At 37.8% G+C, this 21754-nt stretch overlaps 1 protein-coding gene across 4 annotated transcripts in view; it reads right to left on the reverse strand.

Moving 5' to 3' along the window:
- Nucleotides 1–21754, reverse strand: part of AGTPBP1 (ATP/GTP binding carboxypeptidase 1) — a 202452-nt gene that overhangs the window by 141541 nt on the left and 39157 nt on the right. For 3 of the 4 annotated variants that reach the window (XM_055578958.1, XM_055578956.1, XM_055578957.1), the window contains exons 3-4: nucleotides 10304–10428; nucleotides 3681–3748 (exon numbers count right to left, since the gene is read on the reverse strand). In XM_055578958.1, coding sequence (XP_055434933.1) covers nucleotides 3681–3748; nucleotides 10304–10428 — 193 coding nt within the window. The remainder of the gene's footprint in view (nucleotides 1–3680; nucleotides 3749–10303; nucleotides 10429–21754) is intronic. The other variant, XM_055578959.1, reaches the window with a different exon arrangement.

Consider the following 21754-nt stretch of genomic DNA (forward strand, 5'->3'; position numbering starts at 1 on the left):
TTCTGAATGCTGACTTTTAGGCCAACTTTTTCACTCTCCTCTTTCACTTTCATCAAGAGGCTCTTTAGTTCTTCTTCACTTTCTGCCATAAGGGTGGTGTCATCTGCATACCTGAGGTTATTGATATTTCTCCCGGCATCTTGATTCCAGCTTGTGCTTCATTCAGTCCAGCATTTCCCATGACATACTCTGCATATAAGTTAAACAAGCAGGGTGAAAATATACAGCCTTGACGTACTCTTTCCCTATTTGGAACCAGTCTGTTGTTCCATGTCCAGTTCTAACTGTTGCTTCCTGACCTGCATACAGGTTTCTCAACAGGCAGGTCAGGTTGTCTGGCATTCCCATCTCTTGAAGAATTTTCCACAGTTTGTGGTGATCCACACAGTCAAAGGCTTTGGTATAGTCAATAAAGCAGAAATAGATGTTTTTCTGGAACTCCCTTGCTTTTTTGATAATCCGATGGATGATGGCAATTTGATCTCTGTTCCTCTGCCTTTTCTAAAACCAGCTTGAACATCTGGAAGTTCACGGTTCACGTACTGTTGAGGCTGAGCTTGGAGAATTTTGAGCATTACTTTACTAGCGTGAGATGAGTGCAATTGTGTGGTAGTTTGAGCATTCTTTGGCATTGCCTTTCTTTGGGACTGGAATGAAAATTGACCTTTTCCTGTCCTGTAGCCACTGCTGAGTTTTCCAAATTTGCTGGCATATTGAGCGCAGCACTTTCACAGCATCATCTTTTAGGATTTGAAATAGCTCAACTGGAATTCCATCACCTCCACTAGCTTTGTTCGTAATGATGCTTCCTGAGGCCCACTTGATTTTGCATTCCTAAGTGAGTGATCATACCATCGTGATTATCTGGTTCATGAAGATTTTTTTGTACAGTTCTTCTGTGTATTCTTGTCACCTCTTCTTAATATCTTCTGCTTCTGTTAGGTCCATACCATTTTTGTCCTTTATTGAGCCCATCTTTGCATGAAATATTCCCTTGGTATCTCTAATTTTCTTGAAGAGATCTCTAGTCCTTCCCATTCTATTGTTTTCCTCTATTTCTTTGCATTGATCACTGAGGAAAGCTTTCTTATCCTCCTTGCTATTCTTTGGAACTCTTCAAATGGGTATATCTTTCCTTTTTTCCTTTGCTTTCGCTTCTCTTCTTTTCTCAGCTATTTGTAAGGCCTCCTCAGACAGCCATTTTGCTTTTTTGCATTTCTTTTTCTTGGGGATGGTCTTGATCTCTGTCTCCTGTACAATGTCATGAACCTCCATCCATAGTTCATCAGGCACTCTGTGTATCAGATCTAATCCCTTGAATCTATTTCTCACTTCCACTGGATAATTGTAAGGGATTTGAATTAGGCATACCTAAAGGGTCTAGTTAGTGGGTGTTAAAGTCTCCTACTGTTAAGCATTATTGTCTACTTCTTTCATGTCCGTTAGTATTTGCTTTATATTTTTAGGTGCTTATATTGAATGCATATATGTTAATGAACTTAATATCCTCTTTTTGTATTCATCCTATTATTATTATATAACATCCTTCTTTGTCTTTTGTTTTACACTTTTTTTTAAAAGGGTTTTTCAGTCTGATATATGTATTGTTACCCATGCTTTTTTCTGTTTGTTCATGTCTCAATTTATTGAGGTCAACAGAGACGGGAGGTGGTGAATTACAAATGGGAGATATAAGGATAATTATTATGGTTTCCCAAGTGACACCAGCGGCAAGAACCCACTGCCAATGCAGGAGACATAAGAGACAGAGCTTCAATCCCTGGGTTGGGAAGATCCCCTAGAGGAGAAAACGGCAACCCACTCCAGTATTCTTGTGTGGAGAACCCCATGGACAAAGTAACCTGGAGGGGTATGGTCAATGGGGTTGCAAAGAGTCAGACACGACTGAAGCGACTTTACACACACACATGCAAGGACAATTATTATAGAAATGCGAATCAAAACACCGGGGTTCGACCGCACACCTGTCAGAATGGCTATCATCAAAAGAACACAAAAAACAAATTTTCCAAAGGATGTGGAAGAAAAAAACCTTTGTACACTGCTGGTAGGAATGTATGTTGGTGCAGCCACTGTGGAAAATAGTATGAATGTTTCTCGAAACTAAAAACAGAACAAGTGTATGATCCAGCAATTGACTTCTGAGTATGTATCCAAAAAAATAAAAGCAACAAAAACATTTATTTGAAGAGATTTATGAACCCCAATGTTCACAGCAGTACTATTTATAATAGCCAAACTATGGAAGCAACCCAAGTATCCACCAACAGCCAAACAATATTACTCAGCCATAAAAAAAAATAATGAAACTCTACCATTTTCAGTAATGTGGATGAACCTAGAAAATTGTATGCTTAGTGAAATAAATCAGAGAGAAAAACAAATATTATATGCTATCACTTATATGTGGACTCTAAAAAAGAATACAAACAAATGGATAAAGCAAAACTGAAACAGTCTCACAGATACAGAAAACAAACTAGTGGTTACCGATGGGGAAAATGGCATGTTAGGGGTATGGAATTAAGACTCACAAACTATTATGTAAAAAATACAGGCAACAAGAATATATTGTACAGCACAGGGAATTTATAGTCATTATCTTATAATAATTTTAAAGGAGTATAAACTGCAAAAATATTGAATCACTATGCTGTACATCTGAAACTATAAAAAATATAATATTGTAAATTAATTACACTTTAACAAAAAAAACAAAAAACAGGAATTCCCTGGTGGTCCAGTGGTTAGGACTCTGTGCTTTCACTGCCAAGGGCACAGGTTCAATCCCTAGTCAGGGAAATAAGACCCTGTAGGCCACATGGTGTGGTGCATCCAAAACACAGACACAACACACACATGCTTTGGCCACCTGATGTGAAGAGCTGACTCACTGGAAAAGACACTGATGCTGGAAGGACAGGTCAGGAGGAGAAGGGGCGACAGAGGATGAGATGGTTGGATGGCATCATCGACTCAACGGACATGAGTTTGAGAAAACTCTGGGAGACAGTGAAGGACAAGGAAGCCTGGTGTGCTGCAGTCCATGGGGTCTCTGAGTCGGACATGACTGAGCAACTGAATAACAACAACTCACTCCCTGATCTTCCCCTCCTCCCCCCACCCCCCCCCCACCAGTTCTAATGAAATATAATTTGACATATAACATTGTTTAAGGTGTACAATGTACTTAATCCTTATTCTTAACATTGCACTGAATAAAATATAAAATCTTGATTCTGAGCATGTCCTGCTGATCCACCACAAACTTTTATACTAGCACAGAAATGTAATTAATATCAACAGTTATGCAACCAATGTATGAAGTACACTTAATCATGAATATATAGCAACTAACATAGTAAGTGAGAATTTCCAATTTCAATCTTTTAAGCTAAAGGTTTATTTCCAATTAGTGTTTTATTTTTAATGTTAAGATTTAAAATAGGGTTATCATTACAACCATAGGGAAATAAAGTTAGAGATTTACCTAATATATATCAGAATGCTTATATCCCCATTGTGAATAATCTAAAAAATAAAACAAACTCCCATTCACTGGCTCTTCCACTAGGATAAAAATTCTGTACTTCATTTTTTTTTCCCTCAGTACTAGTTGGTATTAACAGCTACATAATTAAAGCATATCAGTGACCAACCTCTAATGTTGACAGCAGAACCTCCATTCCTGTAGAACCTTTGGCTGTCATTTCTCTCCTTGTTTTTTCTGAAAAGTAGGAGGAAAAAAGAGCTTTCTTCTAAAACATGAAAGAAAAAAAAACTGCATAAAGATTTATCATATAGTTAACACGGAGAAGGCAATGGCACCCCACTCCGGTACTCTTGCCTGGAAAATCCCATGGATGGAGGAGCCTGGTAGGCTGCAGTCCATGGGGTCGCTAAGAGTCGGACACGACTGAGTGACTTCACTTTCACTTTCACTTTCACTTTAACATATAATAAGATTCAGTTCAGTTCAGTCACTCAGTCATGTCCGACTCTTTGCGACCCCATGAATTGCAGCATGCCAGGCCTCCCTGTCCATCACCAACTCCCGGATTTCACTCAAATTCACATCCATCGAGTCAGTGATGCCATCCAGCCATCTCATCCTCTGTTGTCCCCTTCTCCTCCTGCCCCCAATCCCTCCCAGCATCACAGTCTTTTCCAATGAGTCAACTCTTCGCATGAGGTGGCCAAAGTACTGGAGTTTCAGCTTTAGCATCATTCCTTCCAAAGAACACCCAGGACTGATCTCCTTTAGAAAGAACTGGTTAGATAATGTATAAAACATATAATCAGTGTCTCCACTGGCCCAGTAAACACTCTAAATTGGTTCTTAAATGTTCCTTCCACTGATGTTGCTAGCTCTACTCTGTGTGCACTTCTGGATTTCAGTTTACAAGACCTTCCCTGAATTTCATCACAGCTTCTATCATGGACTAAGTGAATCCCCATCAATACATCTAAAATCTTAAGATCAATATAATAAGACAGGTACCAGAACCAGAGGTGAAATAGGAACAATAAAGGCAAGCCTCTTTATTGTCTTTATGATAAAAACCAGAAAACATTTAATCAAAATTCATGAAAACAGAAGCCCACCACCATTTTGAAGTGGTTTCATTAATGCTATTTTTAAATTCTGACTTCAATTTAAAAAAAAAACACAACACTGTAAATCAATTGTACCTCAATAAAAAAAAAATTTTTTTTAATTTGCAGCACATAGAAATAAGACTAAGGAAGAACAATTCATGACTCAAATGATCCCTTTCATCACAATAAATAGAAAAAAATCACTATAAATTATTTCTATTGTTTAAAGATTTCTAAATTTCTCCACAATTCTTTTCCTTTAATTAAAAAAGGGGGAAAGGGAGCTTAGAGGCCAATATTTAGGAAAAGAGATAAACTTTAAATGTACTTATATATATTTTAAATAAATTTTAAAGGTTACACTCTTGTAGAGTTAAAATAACACTGATTATACTCCTCATGTGTACAATATATCCTTGTAGCCTAGCTTACATCAAATATTTTGTACCTCTCATTCCCCACCACTATACTGCACCTCCCTCCCCACTAATAATCACTAGTTTGTTCTCTATATCTGTGTATTTGCTTCTTTGTTATATTCCCATTTGTTACACTTTTTAGGTTCCACATTTAAGTGATAGCATACAGTACTTGTCTTTCTCTGTTGGACTTCTTTCTCTTAGAATAATGCCATCAAGTCCACCCATGTTGCTGCAAATGGCAAATATTGTTCTTTTTAGGGCTGAGTAGTATTTTATTTTCAACGTGTGTGTGTGTGTGTGTGTGTGTGTGTGTATCATATCTTCTCATCCATTCATCTGTTGATAGTTAAGTTACTTCCATATATTGGCAACTGTAAATAATGCTGATATGAATACTGGGGTGTAAATATATATCTTCTAAAATTAGTATTTGGGGGTTTTTTGGAATATACTCAGGAGTGGAATTTCTGGATCAAATGATAGTTCTATCGTTAGTTTTTTGAGAAACCTCCATACTGTTTTTCACAGTGGTTGTACCAATTTACATTCCTACCAACAGTGTACAAGGGTTTTTTGTACAAGGGTTTTTTGTACCACTTCCTCACCAACATTTGTTATTTGTTTTCCTTTTATTGACAGCCATTCTGACAGGTGTGAGGTGATATCCCATCGGGGTTTTTATTTGCATTTCCCTGATGGTTGGTGACACTGTACATTTCTAAAAATGTGCCTATATTTCCTAGATTGTCCATTTTATTGCTATATAGTTGTTCACAGTAGTCTCTTGTGATCATTTGTATTTCTGTGGTATCAGCTATAATGTCTTTTTCATTTCTGATTTTATCATTTTGAGCATGATAAAATGCTCTTTTTTTTTAATGTATCTGGCTATAGGCTTATCAATTTTATCTTTTCAAAAAACCAGCTCTTAGTTTCACTGACTTTTCTATTTTTTTTTTGTCTCTATATCATTTATTTCTGCTCTGATCTTTATGATTTCTTTCCTTCTACTAACTCTGGGGTTTTTTGTTCTTTTTTTCCCCCTACTTCCCTTAGGTGTAAGGCTAGGTTGTTTATTTGAGATTTTTGTTTCCTGAGGTCAGCTTGTATCACTATAAACTTGCCTGTGAGAACTGCTTTTACTGCATCCTATGGATTTCAGATTATTATTTTCATTTTAGTTGTTTCCAGGTATTTTATGATTTTCCTTGATTTCTTCAATGATCCATTTCTTGTTTAGTAACATTTGTTTAGCTTCCACAGATTTGCTCTTTGCAGCTTTTTTCCTTATAGTTGCTTTCCAGGCTCATGGTTTTGTGCTTAGAAAAGCACTTGATATGACTTCAATTTTCTTAAATTTCCCCAGGCTTATTTTGTGGCCTAGCATGCAATCTATCCTGGAGAATGTTTCATATGCACTTGTAAAGAATGTGTACTTTGCTGCTTTCAGAGGGAATGTTATATATATATATATATATATATATATATATATATATATGGTTTATTTGGTTTAATGAGTCATTTAAGGCCAGTGTTTTCTTGCTGATTTTCTGTCTGGATGATATGTCCATTGATGTAAGTGGAGTGGGGTGTTAAAGCCTCCTACTACTATTGTATTACTGTCCAGTTCTCCCTTTGTGCCTATTCTCCCTTTATACCTTTAATATTTGCTGCATGTATATAGGTTCTCCTGCATTAGGTGCATATTTATTTACAATTGAATTGACACCTTGATCAACATGTTAAGTCCTTTTCTGTCTTTAAAGTCTACTTTGTCTGATTTATTTTTTGTCTGATTTATTTTATTTTGTCTGATACAAATATTGCTACCCTAGCTTTCTTTAGATTTCCATTTGCATGTAATACTTTTTCCTGCAGAAGAAATGTTTAAAGCTAGCAGAGGCTTAATTTTTGAGGCTTAATGAAAGAAGTTGCCTCTATAACATAAAAGTGTGAAGTAAAGCAGCAAGTGCTGATGTAGCAGCTGCAGTGAGTTGGCTACATGAAACAACTTTCAACATAAACAAAATATACTTATATAGGAGGAAGAAGCTATCCAAGGCTTTCATACCTAGGGAGGAAAAGTCAATGCCTGATTTTAAAGCTTCTCTTATTAGAAACTAATGCCATCTTGTGACTTGAAGATGAAACCAATGTTCATTTACAATTCCAAAAACCCTAGGGCCCTTAAGAATTAAGCTCAATCTTCTCTGCCTGTACTCTATCAATGGAACAATGATGCCTGAATGAGAGTACCTGGTCTCCAGCAAGGTTTACTGACTATTTTAAAACCCACTGTTGAGGCTTACTACTCAAAAAAAAAGAAAAGATTTTTTTCAAAATGGGACTGCTCATTGATGATGCACCTTCTCACTCCAGAGGTCTGATGAAGATATACAAGATTAGTGTTGTTTTCATGCCTGCTAACACAACATTCACTCTACAATCCATGGATCAAGGAATAATTTTGCCTTTCAAGTCTTCCTATTTAAGAAATACATTTCATAAGGCTGTAGCTGTCATATGTAGTGATTCCTCTGATAGATCTAGGCAAAGTCAATTAAAAACCTTCTAGAAAGAGTTCACCATTCTAGATGCCATTAAGAACATTTGTGATTCATTAGAAGAGGTCAAAACATCAACATACACAGAAGTTTGGAAGAAGATGATTTCAACCTTCATGGATGACTTTGAGGGGTTCAAGACTTCAGAGGAGGAAGTAACTGCAGATGTGGTAGAAATAGCAAGAGAACTAGAATTAAAAGTGGATCCTGAAGATATGATCTGCAGAATTGCTGCATTCTCATGATAAAATGTTAACAGATGAGGAGCTGTTCTTACAGATAAGCAAAGAAAGTGGTTTCTTGAGATGGAATCTATTCCTGGAACCAAAAACTTCACTTGACTCACCCTATTGTAATGTTTGCTTTAAATCAAACATGCAGCATCTCTGAGGACTCTCTGTACTTACACATATGAGCCATATCATATATCATAAATAATTAATTACTGATAATAGTTGTATAATGTAGTTATACAGTCCCACAGTTTGGCTATATCAAAATTAATTCAACCATTTTCTCATTGTTGGATATTTCAGGTGATTTCTTGAACTCCGATTTTACATACACACTGAAACATCTCCAAACAGTCTTTTTATAATATGACTTTTATTTCACTCAGGTTTCTGAGCGTGAAGTGTTAAATAAAATAGCAAGTGCACTTTAAATCTTAATAACATTGCCAGATTCTTTTCTCCAAAGCCTATAATAATCATTACACCACCTACAGTGTATGAGAATACACTATTTTCCATGCCTTCAACACTACTGGATATTGTCATTCTCTAATTTCTGCCAAAGTAACTAATGAGAAATAACTTCATTGTTTTCATTAGTAATTCCTGACTTCTAATATATGTTTATTGGCTATTTGTATTTCTTCTTCTTTGAGCCATAAATTCCCAATCATTCTCTCTAAAATGGATAGATGACAGGACAATCTTTACTAATTTATACTGTGTCAACTATAAACAGAGTCATTGGATTACATAACCTCAGGGGGCAGTATTCAAGGGCTGGCTCCCCCACTGGTGGGTGGCAGGGTGAGGAAAAGGACAGTGTATGGTAGTTGTAGGACTAGGTGAATTTTTAGTGATGGTGTTGGAGTAGGGGCTTCTAGAATGTGATGGGAAGAATCTGCAGTCACGAGAGCAGTTAAACATAAGTAGTATCTATAGGTTTAAAAAGTTGTCTTCTCTTGGTTTTTGCTGAGGTGCTTTGTTTTGTTTAAGGAGTTATTTCTTACGAGAAGACAGTGAATGTACTAGGTATACCTATCTTTGCACTAATACAGTGACTATCCTTACACATTTACCTTAGTTGACAAGCACAATATTTACAAAGGCTAGAATCCAGTATAGCAACTTTCTGAATTAAAAGATTTTGCTAGAAACAAATGCAAAGATCTCTCCTAGGTTTGGGGATGCTGTCAAATATTCCTTAAATGGGCTACATAGGAATAAGTTACCAAAATAAAATAAGGGCCCATGACCACGAAGATAGGTTAATAAATACCAGCTTCCTGAACACAGTAAATGCTTGCTGAACATCTTACTTCAATTACCTATACCTCTAGAATAATGCAATAATAAAAAACCAGTAAACTAAAATAACTGTGAATTGTCTGGATCTTAATTTTAACAGAATGCTTTCAATGTGTCACTGTCAAATATTAAGGCAGCTGTTGACTTACCCTTATTTAGAAAAAGAAAAATCAAGGTGTCTTTTTCCTTTTTAAATCAAGCACAGATTTTGGAATCCTAAATTTCTTAAATTTAAAAAAATTTAAGAAAATCTTAAAAATCTTAAATTTTTTTTAGCTCCTATTGAGACAATTACATGGGTTTTTATTGGACCTGTACAAATAATGTTATACTGATATATTTACTCATATTATAATTAGACTTGATTTACTAATGTTTTATTTGGGATTTTTCAAATTAATGTTCCTTAGTGAAAAGTTAATACTTTTCTTCTCTTATACTCTGTCAAGGTTTGATACCCTATGGTTCAGTGGTAGAAAATCCACCTGCCAAGCAGGAGATGTAGGTTCAATCCCTGGAGAAGGAAAGAGCAACCCACTCCAATATTCTTGCCTGGGAAATCCCATGGACAGAGGAGCCTGGCGGACTACAGTCCATGGGGTTGCAAAGAGTCAGACACAACTTAACAACAACAACAATAGTACTAGCTTTATAAATTGGATAAATTATGCTTAATTACAGATATCATTTATTGAACACTTTTAACATCATTTTTATATACTTCTCATATAAATTTCATGATAATTACATGATATTTCTTATCTCTATTTCAGAGTCAGTGCAACTAAGTCCCACAGGTTCAAAACTTCCCTAAGGTCACCCAATCACTGAAAGACAGTACTTGCATTTCAAAGCAGGGACAATACTAATAACTAATATAATACCTGACATCTTTTTGTCAACATTCTACAAGCAGTACTGGAATTAGGTGCTGCCTGAAAAATGGGGAAAGGAGGGCAATCATATATGAGTGAAATCATAATCATTTTTAGAAATAACGCTTTGAAAAACAATTTCTTCCATAGTTATTCAGTTTTCAAATTCTTGAATCTATATAGAAAGTTCGAATTTTACATAAAATCATATATTTGTCATTTTTAGCATCTACTTTTAAGCAATTAAGAAAGCATTTCAGAAACAAGAGACGAAAGCTTACCTTGACTCTGAGCCAGATGAAGAATTTTTGATGTGACATATCTGGCAGTATCTGATTCTGTAGATTCAGTATTGATCTTCTCCAGCTGAGCCAGGAGTCCCACAATTCTAGAGTTATTGGTGAGGCTAAAAAGAATATTACTTTAAATTAGGGCACATTCTACATCAATTGTAAATTCAATACTATGAAGATCAGTTGTTAAAAACAAATCAAAATTCTACCCTTCTAAAAACATTAAGCATTTACACATGTCACATATCCTTAATCTGTTTTAGAGCTTAATATTGCAAACATTCAGTTGATTTAAGTGAGAAACATTCTATTTCAAAAAACCACGAAGGTGCATTCAATCCTGCAAAGCAATCTTCCATCACATGCTAAAAGTTCACCTTTCCAGTCCTCCCCCCTCCACCAAGCAGACTTTTTACACATTCTATGCTCTCTTCAGACTCTAACCATCACTTCTACCCAACTCCATTTTTCAGTTAGCACCCTGCTTCACAACTATTATAAAGTCAAAGAAGAAAACACTTATCTTCGCACAACCTTAAACCTCTCTGATTCTCTTCCCACTTTCTTTCTTCTTATTCTCATTCATTATACATTTGTACCATTTTACAGTACCATTCTAGATATTGTCAACAGTAAACAAAACAAACAAAAATTACTGCCCCTCAGAGTGAACATTCTAATGAGACAAGGTAAATACATAAATAACTATATAAATAGTATTAAGGTGGTGGGAAGCACTATGGAGAAAAGCAGGTTGCGAGGATAAAAGGGGCAAGGAGGCAGATGGCTGCAATTTTGGAGAGCGTAGTCAGGAAAAACCTCGAGAGAGCACCATTTAGGGAAAGGCCTGAAAGGAGTAAGATAACGAGTGGTGCAGATACCCACAGAAAGAGCTATCACAATCATCAAATCGCCAAGGCAGGACCATGCCTGCTGTGTTCAGTTAAGAACAGCAGCAGACTTAGAGTTGGGGGTGATGCAGAAGACAGCACCATCATTCAGAGCCTTGTAGGCCACTGTACAGATGTTGACTTTTTTCAACTAAATGAGATGGGAAGTTTTTTTTTTGTTTTTTGTTTTTTTTTTTTCAATTTTATTTTATTTTTAAACTTTACATAACTGTATTAGATTTGCCAAATATCAAAATGAATCCGCCACAGGTATACATGTGTTCCCCATCCTGAACCCTCCTCCCTCCTCCCTCCCCATTCCATCCCTCTGGGTCGTCCCAGTGCACCAGCCCCAAGCATCCAGTATCGTGCATCGAACCTGGACTGGCAACTCATTTCATACATGATATTTACATGTTTCAATGCCATTCTCCCAAATCTTCCCACCCTCTCCCTCTCCCACAGAGTCCATAAGACTGTTCTATACATCAGTGTCTCTTTTGCTGTCTCGTACACAGGGTTATTGTTACCATCTTTCTAAATTCCATATATATGCGTTAGTATACTGTATTGGTGTTTTTCTTTCTGGCTTACTTCACTCTGTATAATAGGCTCCAGTTTCATCCACCTCATTAGAACTGATTCAAATGTATTCTTTTTAATGGCTGAATAATACTCCATTGTGTATATGTACCACAGCTTTCTTATCCATTCATCTGCTGATGGACATCTAGGTTGCTTCCATGTCCTGGCTATTATAAACAGTGCTGCGATGAACATTGGGGTACTCGTGTCTCTTTCCCTTCTGGTTTTCTCAGTGTGTATGCCCAGCAGTGGGATTGCTGGATCATAAGGCATGTCTATTTCCAGTTTTTTAAGGAATCTCCACACTGTTCTCCATAGTGGCTGCACTAGTTTGCATTCCCACCAACAGTGGAAGAGGGTTCCCTTTTCTCCACACCCTCTCCAGCATTTATTACTTGTAGACTTTTGGATTGCAGCCATTCTGACTGGTGTGAAATGGTACCTCATAGTGGTTTTGATTTGCATTTCTCTGATAATGAGTGATGTTGAGCATCTTTTCATGTGTTTGTTAGCCATCTTTATGTCTTCTTTGGAGAAATGTCTATTTAGTTCTTTGGCCCATTTTTTGATTGGGTCATTTATTTTTCTGGAGTTGAGCTGTAGGAGTTGCTTGTATATTCTCGAGATTAGTTGTTTGTCAGTTGCTTCATTTGCTATTATCTTCTCCCATTCTGAAGGCTGTCTTTTCACCTTGCTAATAGTTTCCTTTGATGTGCAGAAGCTTTTAAGGTTAATTAGGTCCCATTTGTTTATTTTTGCTTTTATTTCCAATATTCTGGGAGGTGGGTCATAGAGGATCCTGCTGTGATGTATGTCAGAGAGTGTTTTGCCTATGTTCTCCTCTAGGAGTTTTATAGTTTCTGGTCTTACGTTTAGATCTTTAATCCATTTTGAGTTTATTTTTGTGTATGGTGTTAGAAAGTGTTCTAGTTTCATTCTTTTACAAGTGGTTGACCAGAGTTCCCAGCACCACTTGTTAAAGAGATTGTCTTTAATCCATTGTATATTCTTGCCTCCTTTGTCGAAGATAAGGTGTCCATATGTGCGTGGATTTATCTCTGGGCTTTCTATTTTGTTCCATTGATCTATATTTCTGTCTTTGTGCCAGTACCATACTGTCTTGATAACTGTGGCTTTGTAGTAGAGCCTGAAGTCAGGTAGGTTGATTCCTCCAGTTCCATTCTTCTTTCTCAAGATCGCTTTGGCTATTCGAGGTTTTTTGTTTTTCCATACAAATTGTGAAATTATTTGTTCTAGCTCTGTGAAGAATGCTGTTGGTAGCTTGATAGGGATTGCATTGAATCTATAGATTGCTTTGGGTAGTATACTCATTTTCACTACATTGATTCTTCCAATCCATGAACATGGTATATTTCTCCATCTGTTAGTGTCCTCTTTGATTTCTTTCACCAGTGTTTTATAGGTTTCTATATATAGGTCTTTAGATTCTTTAGGTAGATATATTCCTAAGTATTTTATTCTTTCCGTTGCAATGGTGAATGGAATTGTTTCCTTAATTTCTCTTTCTGTTTTCTCATTATTAGTGTATAGGAATGCAAGGGATTTCTGTGTGTTGATTTTATATCCTGCAACTTTACTATAGTCATTGATTAGTTCTAGTAATTTTCTGGTGGAGTCTTTAGGGTTTTCTATGTAGAGGATCATGTCATCTGCAAACAGTGAGAGCTTTACTTCTTCTTTTCCAATTTGGATTCCTTTTATTTCTTTTTCTGCTCTGATTGCTGTGGCCAAAACTTCCAAAACTATGTTGAATAGTAATGGTGAAAGTGGGCACCCTTGTCTTGTTCCTGACTTTAGAGGAAATGCTTTCAATTTTTCACCATTGAGGATAATGTTTGCTGTGGGTTTGTCATATATAGCTTTGATTATGTTGAGGTAGGTTCCTTCTATTCCTGCTTTCTGGAGAGTTTTGATCATAAATGGATGTTGAATTTTGTCAAAGGCTTTCTCTGCATCTATTGAGATAATCATATGGTTTTTATTTTTCAATTTGTTAATGTGGTGTATTACATTGATTGATTTGCGGATATTGAAGAATCCTTGCATCCCTGGGATAAAGCCCACTTGGTCATGGTGTATGATCTTTTTAATGTGTTGTTGGATTCTGATTGCTAGAATTTTGTTAAGGATTTTTGCATCTATGTTCATCAGTGATATTGGCCTGTAGTTTTCTTTTTTTGTGGGATCTTTGTCAGGTTTTGGTATTAGGGTGATGGTGGCCTCATAGAATGAGTTTGGAAGTTTACCATCCTCTGCAATTTTCTGGAAGAGTTTGAGCAGGATAGGTGTTAGCTCTTCTCTAAATTTTTGGTAGAATTCAGCTGTGAAGCCGTCTGGACCTGGGCTTTTGTTTGCTGAAAGATTTTTGATTACAGTTTCAATTTCCGTGCTTGTGATGGGTCTGTTAAGATTTTCTATTTCTTCCTGATCGAGTTTTGGAAAGTTGTACTTTTCTAAGAATTTGTCCATTTCTTCCACGTTGTCCATTTTATTGGCATATAATTGTTGATAGTAGTCTCTTATGATCCTTTGTATTTCTGTGTTGTCTGTTGTGATCTCTCCATTTTCATTTCTAATTTTATTGATTTGATTTTTCTCCCTTTGTTTCTTGATGAGTCTGGCTAATGGTTTGTCAATTTTATTTATCCTTTCAAAGAACCAGCTTTTGGTTTTGTTGATTTTTGCTATGGTCTCTTTTGTTTCTTTTGCATTTATTTCTGCTCTAATTTTTAAGATTTCTTTCCTTCTACTAGCCCTGGGGTTCTTCATTTCTTCCTTTTCTAGTTGCTTTAGGTGTAGAGTTAGGTTATTTATTTGACTTTTTTCTTGTTTCTTGAGGTGTGCCTGTATTGCTATGAACTTTCCCCTTAGGACTGCTTTTACCGTGTCCCACAGGTTTTGGGTTGTTGTGTTTTCATTTTCATTCGTTTCTATGCAAATTTTGATTTCTTTTTTGATTTCTTCTGTGATTTGTTGGTTATTCAGCAGCGTGTTGTTCAGCCTCCATAAGTTGGATTTTTTAATAGTTTTTCTCCTGTAATTGAGATCTAATCTTACTGCATTGTGGTCAGAAAAGATGCTTGGAATGATTTCTATTTTTTTGAATTTACCAAGGCTAGCTTTATGGCCCAGGATGTGATCTATCCTGGAGAAGGTTCCATGTGCGCTTGAGAAGAAGGTGAAATTCATTGTTTTGGGATGAAATGTCCTATAGATATCAATTAGGTCTAACTGGTCTATTGTATCGTTTAAAGTTTGTGTTTCCTTGTTAATTTTCTGTTTAGTTGATCTATCCATAGGTGTGAGTGGGGTATTAAAGTCTCCCACTATTATTGTGTTATTGTTAATTTCTTCTTTCATACTTGTTAGCATTTGTCTTACATACTGCGGTGCTCCCGTGTTGGGTGCATATATATTTATAATTGTTATATCTTCTTCTTGGATTGATCCTTTGATCATTATGTAGTGACCATCTTTGTCTCTTTTCACAGTCTTTGTTTTAAAGTCTATTTTATCTGATATGAGTATTGCTACTCCTGCTTTCTTTTGGTCCCTATTCGCATGGAAAATCTTTTTCCAGCCCTTCACTTTCAGTCTGTATGTGTCCCCTGTTTTGAGGTGGGTCTCTTGTAGACAACATATGCAGGGGTCTTGTTTTTGTATCCATTCAGCCAGTCTTTGTCTTTTGGTTGGGGCATTCAACCCATTTACGTTTAAGGTAATTACTGATAAGTATGACCCCGTTGCCATTTACTTTATTGTTTTGGGTTCGAATTTATACACAATTTTTGTGTTTCCTGTCTAGAGAATATCCTTTAGTATTTGTTGGAGAGCTGGTTTGGTGGTGCAGAATTCTCTCAGCTTTTGCTTGTCTGAAAAGCTTTTGATTTCTCCTTCATACTTGAATGAGATCCTTGCTGGGTACAATAGTCTGGGCTGTAGGTTATTTTCTTTCATCATTTTAAGTATGTCTTGCCATTCCCTCCTGGCTTGAAGAGTTTCTATTGAAAGATCAGCTGTTATCCTTATGGGAATTCCCTTGTGTGTTATTTGTTGTTTTTCCCTTGCTGCTTTTAATATTTGTTCTTTGTGTTTGATCTTTGTTAATTTGATTACTATGTGTCTTGGGGTGTTTCGCCTTGGGTTTATCTTATTTGGGACTCTCTGGGTTTCTTGGACTTGGGTGATTATTTCCTTCCCCATTTTAGGGAAGTTTTCAACTATTATCTCCTCAAGTATTTTCTCATGGTCTTTCTTTTTGTCTTCTTCTTCTGGGACCCCTATGATTCGAATGTTGTAGCGTTTAATATTGTCCTGGAGGTCTCTGAGATTGTCCTCATTTCTTTTAATTCGTTTTTCTTTTATCCTCTCTGATTCATTTATTTCTACCATTCTATCTTCTAATTCACTAATCCTATCTTCTGCCTCTGTTATTCTACTATTTGTTGCCTCCAGAGTGTTTTTAATTTCACTTATTGCATTATTCATTATATATTGACTCTTTTTTATTTCTTCTAAGTCCTTGTTAAACCTTTCTTGCATCTTCTCAATCCTTGCCTCCAGGCTATTTATCTGTGATTCCATTTTAATTTCAAGATTTTGGATCAATTTCACTATCATTATTCGGAATTCTTTATCAGGTAGATTCCCTATCTCTTCCTCTTTGGTTTGGTTTGGTGGGCATTTATCCTGTTCCTTTATCTGCTGGCTATTCCTCTGTCTCTTCATCTTGTTTAAATTGCTGAGTTTGGGGTGTCCTTTCTGTATTCTGGCAGTTTGTGGAGTTCTCTTTATTGTGGCGTTTCCTCGCTGTGTGTGGGTTTGTACAGGTGGCTTGTCAAGGTTTCCTGGTTAGGGAAGCTTGTGTCGATGTTCTGGTGGATGGAGCTGTATTTCTTCTCTCTGGAGTGTAATGAAATGTCCAGTAATGAGTTATGAGATGTCTATGGTTTTGGGGTGACTTTGGGCAGCCTGTATCTTGAAGCTCAGGGCTGTGTTCCTTTGTTGCTGGAGAATTTGCTTGGTATGTCTTGCCCTGGAACTTGTTGGCCCTTGTGTGGTGCTTGGTTTCAGTGTCGGTATGGAGGCGTTTGATGAGCTCCTGTCAATTAATGTTCCTTGGAGTCAGGAGTTCCCTGGAGTCAGGGATTGGACTTAAGCCTCCTACTTCCAGTTATCGGTCTTAATTTTACAGTAGTTTCAAAACTTCTCCTTCTATACAGCACCACTGATAAAACATCTACGTTAAAGATGAAAAGTTTCTCTACTATGAGGGTCACTCAGAGAGGTTCACAGCGTTACATGGAGAAGAGAAGAGGGAGGAGGGAGTTAGAGGTGACCCAAATGAGATGAGGTGGAATCAATAGTGGAGAGAGTGGGCTAGCCAGTAGTCACTTCCTTATGTGCACTCCACAACTGGACCACTCAGAGATGTTCACGGAGTTATACAGGGAAGAGAAGAAGGAGGCAGGAGACAGAGGTGGCCAGAAGGATAAAAGGGGGAAATGAAAAGGCGGGAGACAGATCCAGCCAGTAATCAGTTCCTTAAGTGTTCTCCACCGTCTGGAACACACAGAAATTCACAGAGTTGGGTAGAGTAGAGAGGGGTTAGGGAGGAGATACAGGTGACCTGGTGGAGAAAATGGAGAGTCCAAAGGGAGAGAGAGCAGTCAAGCCAGTAATCTCGTACACTAGTGAAAAATGGGTCCTGAAGATTGGGTTCTTAAAGGTACAAAATTGGTAACAAATACATAAAAACAAAAATTAGAAATTAGAGTAGAGTTTGGAATTTCAAAAATGCGATGTTAATGAAAAGGAGAAGGAAAAGAAAGAGAGAAAAAACGAACAAAGAAAAACAAACAAGGTCGTGAAAGTAATAAAGAAACTACAGGTACAAAATTGATAACTAATACCAAACAGCAAAAATTAAAAATCCAGAGTAGAGTTTGGAATTTCAAAAATACAACGTTAAAAAAAAAAAAAAAAAAGAAGAAGAAGAAAAATAAAGAGAGAAAACAAACAAACCAACAAAAACAATGTCGCAAAAATTATAAAGAAAATACAGGTACAAAATTGATATCAAATACCAAAAAGCATAAATTAAAAATCTTGAGTAGAGTTTGGAATTGCAGATATACGATGTTATATAAAAGAAGAAGAGAAAGAAACAGAGGAAAAAAAAAAAAGTCACAGCAATTATGAAAAAAACTATAGGTACAAAATTGATAACATATATCAAAAGGCTAAAATTAAAAATCTAGAGTAGAGTTTGGAATTTCAAAAATGCAATGTTAAAGAAAAGAAGAAAAAGAAAAAGAAAAAGAAAAAAAAAAAAAAAAAAAAAAACCACGGTCAAAAAATTATAAAATATATATATGAAGTTTGCTGAAGAAGAAAAAAAAAAAAAATAGGGTCTTTTTTTTTTTTTTTGCAAAGTAATAGTTATAAAAGTGAAAATTAAAGGACAATAGAGGACTTAAAAAAAAATTTTTTTTTAATTAAAAAAAAAAAAGAAAGAAAGAAAGATTGATCGTAAAAATAGTAAAAATATATCTAGGTCTTTCTCTGGTTTTGTTGTGAGTATTGTGGGTTCAGTTCATTTTTGGCAGTTCCTTAGTCCGACTTATATTTCTCAAGATCTATAGGCCCCTTCCTATGTAATCCGTAGTAACCACAGGGTTTTAATCTATGGCCTGTAGCTTCCAAGGCGTTTCCCTCTGTTAGAGCTTCTTCTGTTTGCTGGTCTCTTCAGTGTCTGGTTCCCGCCCTGACACAAAGGGGACGGTGGAGGACCCTATTTTTTTTTTTTTTTTTTTAATTTAGGCTCACTTGTTCAGCCGCGCTGTGGGGAGGGAGGGAGGGATGCTGCAAACAGATAACACTGGTGTGCGCTCGAAGTGCCTCAGCCACACTGGGTCTGCCCCCGCTCACGGCGCGTGTAACCTCCCTGCCCACACTGCTTGGGCTCTAGGTTGTTCCGCCGGGAACAATCAGAGGCCGGCCCTGGACTGAGCTCCCAGGTCCAAGCCGCTCAGGTTCAGGCACTCGGGTAGTCCTCAGAGGCGCAGACTCGGTTGGGCCTGCGTTTTGTGTTCTTCCCAGGTCGAGCAGCTCAGGCGATGAGGTGCTTGGCGGGCGCCAATGCTGCGACTTATCGCCTCCCCGCCACTCGGTTATCTGGGTGTAAAACCGGCGCACCTTCTCAGGCAGATGTTGACCGTCCAGACCCCCAAGAAGTTTTAGTTAGCAAAGAAGCCTGCTTACAGTTTTATAGATAGTGTCTCTCTGGGGCTGCGATTGCCCCCTTCCGGCTCTGGTTGCCTGTCACCGGAGGGGGAGGTCTGCAGCCGGCTATCTCTGTTCAGTCCTTTGTTCTGTGCGCGGGCCTGGCGGTGTCTTAGGTTAGGGCTGGCTTTTCGCGTGGTAGATATCCCACAGTCTGGTTTGCTAGCCCAAATTATTTCGCTCAGATAGCGCTCAGGACATTCGGCCCGATTCTTACTCTAAGGGACACAGCCCGCCCCGCACTTCCCTGCCCAGCCCCCGCTTGCTAATGCCGTGTGCAGGCGTCTGCGCTGCTTCTCCGCTGGGGGAGTTCCCGTAGGGCTCACAGTCCGCGATTTTTAATTGTTTATTTTTTTTTTTCCCCTCCCTTTTATGTTGCCCTCTGTGCTTCCAAAGCTCGGCACAGATTCGGCAGTGAGAGGGTTTCCTGGTGTTTGGAAACTTCTCTCTTCTTAAGACTCCCTTCCCGGGATGGAACTCCGTCCCTCCCTCTTTTGTCTCTTTTTTTGTCTTTTATATTTTTTCCTACCTCCTTTCGAAGAGTTGGGCTACTTTTCTGGGTGCCTGATGTCCTCTGCCGGCATTCGGAAGTTGTTTTGTGGAATTTACTCGATGTTTAAATGCTCTTTTGATGAATTTGTGGGGGAGAAAGTGTTCTCCCCGTCCTACTCCTCCGCCATCTTGGCTCCTCCCTGGGAAGTTTTTGAGAAGAGTGATGTGCTCTGACTTGCTTTTAAAAGGCTTCTTTTGCTGGTATATTGAGACACAAAGAACAATGCCTCCACTTGTATGCCTAACCCCGGCCCTTCTTGCATTTCTAGTGTATTTGCTCCTTCCAGTTGATCCTCCTCTGATTCATCATTTAGCTCTCCCATGCAACTGCATCATACCCTTTGGCACACAACACGATCTAGGAGCTCCCACTAATTAGCACCCCACTTCTCAGCTATTCCTTGAAGATGTCTGTACTTGCCCTACCACATACTGCTCACTTTTTCAAAGTTTAGTGTCTAACACTGTGAGGTCTCCCCAAAACCTCCTGCAGTCACAGCTTTTCTTTTCATACTCACCGCTGTCCAAGTCAGCTCCTCTGTCTACACTTTCCTCTTTGGGCTTTAATGGCTCCACACACACCTGAGTTTCATCCTATGGCCACTTCTTCTAGATCTCCTCTCATGGCTCCTCCTCCCACAAATCTCTAGATGCTGAAGACCCCCCAGAGCTCTATACTCAGCCCTCTTCTCCTCACTCTCCCTACTCTATTGCCCCAAGCAACCTTATGCAACCCCACAGCTGCAAAATCAATACACTGCCCAGCTCCTACATTTAATTCCAGCCTCAACCCTACTCCTCTTCGATTGTAACTTTCCCAAACTCACATAAACCATCAGTTGCTCAGGACAAAAATCCAGATTCCCTTTCCCACACTCAACTCATTATCAGCTCTATCTCTAAACATCTCAAATCCATCCACTTCTCTCCATATATAATCATTATTTGGAAAACAAAGATCTACTATCATGACCTTGACAGCTTCCCCTACTTAAAAAATTTCATGAAAAAATCAGTGGTGATATTAATAAATATAATTTTTAGAAACTGTGTAATAAAGTGTGTCAATATTCAGATATCTGCATAATTTACATGCAGAGTACATCATGCAAAATGCCAGGCTAGATGAATCACAAGTTTGAATGAAGACTACTGGGAGAAATATCAACAACCTCAGATGTGCAGATGATACCATTCTAATGGCAGAAAGTGAAGAGGAACTGAAGAGTATCCTGATGAGAGTGAAAGAGGAGAGTGAAAAAGCTGGCCTGAAACTCAACATTCAAAAAACTAAGACCATGGCATCCAGTTCCATTACTTCATGGCAAATAGAAGGGGAAAAGTAGAAGTGGTGATAGATTTTATTGGGTTCCAAAATCACTGCAGATGGTGACTGCAGCCATGAAATTAAAAGATGCCTGCTCCGTGAAAGGAAAGCTATGACAAAACTAGATAGTGTATTAAATAGCAAAGACATCACTTTGCCAACAAAGGTCCATATAGTCAAAGCTCCTCATGTACTGACGTGAAAGCTGGACCATTAAGAAGGCTGCGCACTGAAGAATTGATGCCTTCAAATTATGGTGCTGGAGAAGGCTCTTGAGAATCCCTTGGACTGCAAGGAGATCATAGCAATTAATCCTAAAGGAAATCAACCCTGAATAGTCATTGGAAAGACTGATGCTGAAGCTAAAGCTCCAATACTTTGGCCACCTGATATGAAGAGCCAACTCACTGGAAAAGACCCTGATGCTGGGAAAGACAAAGGCAAAAGGAGAAGAGGGCGGCAGAGGATGTCCACTGACCACTGACTCAATGTACACGAGTTTGAGCAAACTCCGGAAGACAGTGAAGGACAGGGAAGCCTGGCGTGCTGCAGTCCATGGGGTCACAGAGTTGGACATGACTGAGCACAACAACATATATAATATGTATACTAATATATGACACACTGAACTCAGAAGCAAACAAGAGAATCCAGCTGTCTTCTGTTAAGCCAGACATTGAAGAAATGTGCAAAAATTTAATAAAACATTCCACTTTATGGATTTCCCTGGCAGTCCAGTAGTTAAAGACACCAGGATTCCAAGCCTGGGACATGGATTCA

Source organism: Bubalus kerabau, chromosome 4, assembly GCF_029407905.1.
Source record: "Bubalus kerabau isolate K-KA32 ecotype Philippines breed swamp buffalo chromosome 4, PCC_UOA_SB_1v2, whole genome shotgun sequence".
NCBI lineage: Eukaryota > Metazoa > Chordata > Mammalia > Artiodactyla > Bovidae > Bubalus > Bubalus kerabau.